Below are 2083 nucleotides of genomic sequence, written 5' to 3'. Positions count from 1 at the left end.
AATTCTGGGCTGCAGAAGAGACAATAGTTTAAGATGTAACTGTAGTTTAAAATACAAATATTGCAAAAGGTAAATATTGAAAAATATTAATGAATTGTCCTATCAATAAATAACATAATTACAAATTAAATAAAAATTAAAAGAAAGCAATAAAAATGAAATTAGAAATAAAATTATTAAATAGAACTAATATCAGTATTGACCTGAAGAGATTTTATTTTATTCTATCTGTAGTTTGTGAAATAAATGTCTAAAAGTTTGAGTATGATGAAGTGAAGTCTTTAACAATGAATACACAGAGTTTAGCCATCATCTCTATCTTTAGGAAATGAAAATATTCTTCCTATGATCTTAATATTTGATGGATCACCGCTATTATCAGTGATTCAGGAAAAATATCCATGCCACATGCTTGCGAATTACCTTATTTTTCACACCATAGACAATAGGGTTGAGTGCAGGTGGCACAAGGAGGTAGATGGTAGACAGAAGAATGTGGGCAGAGGGCACAACATGTCCAAGCCGATGGCTGAAGAAGGAGAAAAAGGCAAGAATATAAAACTCAAGGAAAACAAAAATGTGAGCTGTACATGTGTTGAATGCTTTAAGCCGTGCCTCCTTTTGGTGTAGAGGAAAAACAGCCTGGAAAATAAGGATATAGGAAATGAGGATGAAAATCATGTCAAATCCTAGAATTGTGAAACCTACGAAAAGACCAAATGTTTTACTGACATGGGTGTCCTCTGCAGCCAGCTTGACCACAGCCATGTGCTCACAGTAAGAGTGGGCAATTACAATGGATTGGAAAAAGTGCAGTCTTTTGAGTAGAATGGGTAAGATGCCAACGAGCACTGTTGCTCGGATTGCCACGGCCAGCACCATACTAACCAGAAGGAAAGGTGTAAGGGTGGTTGTGTGCCTCAAAGGATCACAGATGGCAACATAGCGGTCAAAGGCCATTGCCAACAGGATTCCTGATTCCATGCCCTGCAAGGCATGGATGAAGAACATCTGGGCTAAGCAAGCATCAAAGGCCATGGAATAAAAGCCAAACCAGAAGATAGCCAACATTTTTGGAGCAATGGCTACACAGAGTCCTATGTCAGTGGCTGCCAACACTGCCAAGAAGATGTACATGGGCTGGTGCAGACTGCGTTCTGTAGGGATAATGATCAGTAAAATGATGTTTCCCAGAAAAGCCACTAGGCACACAACAAAGAAGGAAAATGCAATCCAAAACTGCACATGCTCCAGTCCAGGGATACCAATCAGTGTCACTGTTTTGGGGTCCATATATGACATGTTCATGGATTCCATGGATGTTAGTGATCTCTTTTCACCGCTGATTCTCATACCTACAGAAGGGAATGAATGAGAAGTGAAACAGGACACTGACCTTACTATCATTAAGACATATCAGACATTAAAGAAATAAACTTAGTGCTTTAGATGACAATCAGGCCAGAATATTGAGAGGTTCTATGCAGGATGACAGGATGGCGATAGAAAGCCATCCTACAAAACCTTTCCTAGAGACAACAGGGAAAATCTCAGGATTTCTAACCTACCATTTATGTAAGTAGAAACTATGACTCAGAACACTCTTCTTGCATTTTCCTTGACCTAGAGTCTGGGCTGTTTGCAAAACTGTCAGGCTTTCTTTCTTTATCTCTAGATACCAACCCAATTTTGCTGTAAATGCAAATTCTCCCTAGGATTCTTAAGGATCCAGAAAGTACTGTTGCTATCGCCCATGATCATTAGTCCACAATCCTATTGGGAATCTTCACCCTTAAGCAGTCTACTCCTGGTCCCAGAGAGCATGCTATTTATCCCCAAGTCATTGGCATTAGTTCTCAATTGTAGATCGGTAGGAGTGAGTTTAGCTATCTTACATTCACTTATTCCAATATCAAGATGCTGAACAAGTCACTATTTGGCAGGGCATTAAGCATGCCCATTAGAGGAGATTTGGAGAAGGTGATCTATTTTTAAAGGCTTCTGGGGTTGTTGGTTCTATAAATTATCCTTCATTTATGTTTAAGGAGAACTGTTGCATGGAATAGGGAAGGTGAAATACAGA

The 2083-nt window shown here is 39.1% G+C and overlaps 1 protein-coding gene across 1 annotated transcript; it reads right to left on the bottom strand.

Moving 5' to 3' along the window:
* Positions 1–378: 378 nt before the first annotated feature.
* On the bottom strand, positions 379–1320 carry LOC112579472 (olfactory receptor 52A1-like). The gene has a single exon (XM_025265918.3). It carries the CDS (start codon positions 1315–1317, stop codon positions 379–381), a length of 939 nt encoding a protein of 312 aa, XP_025121703.3. The 5' UTR covers positions 1318–1320.
* Positions 1321–2083: the final 763 nt, after the last annotated feature.

This window comes from Bubalus bubalis, chromosome 16 (assembly GCF_019923935.1).
Source record: "Bubalus bubalis isolate 160015118507 breed Murrah chromosome 16, NDDB_SH_1, whole genome shotgun sequence".
NCBI classification, from domain to species: domain Eukaryota; kingdom Metazoa; phylum Chordata; class Mammalia; order Artiodactyla; family Bovidae; genus Bubalus; species Bubalus bubalis.
The sequence above is the reverse complement of the archived record's forward strand: the minus strand, read 5'-3'. Positions and strand labels throughout refer to the sequence as shown.

Bases quoted from the DNA above. Each gene is read 5' to 3' on its own strand.
- LOC112579472 (XM_025265918.3), bottom strand. From the start codon at position 1,317: ATGGAATCCATGAACATGTCATATATGGACCCCAAAACAGTGACACTG.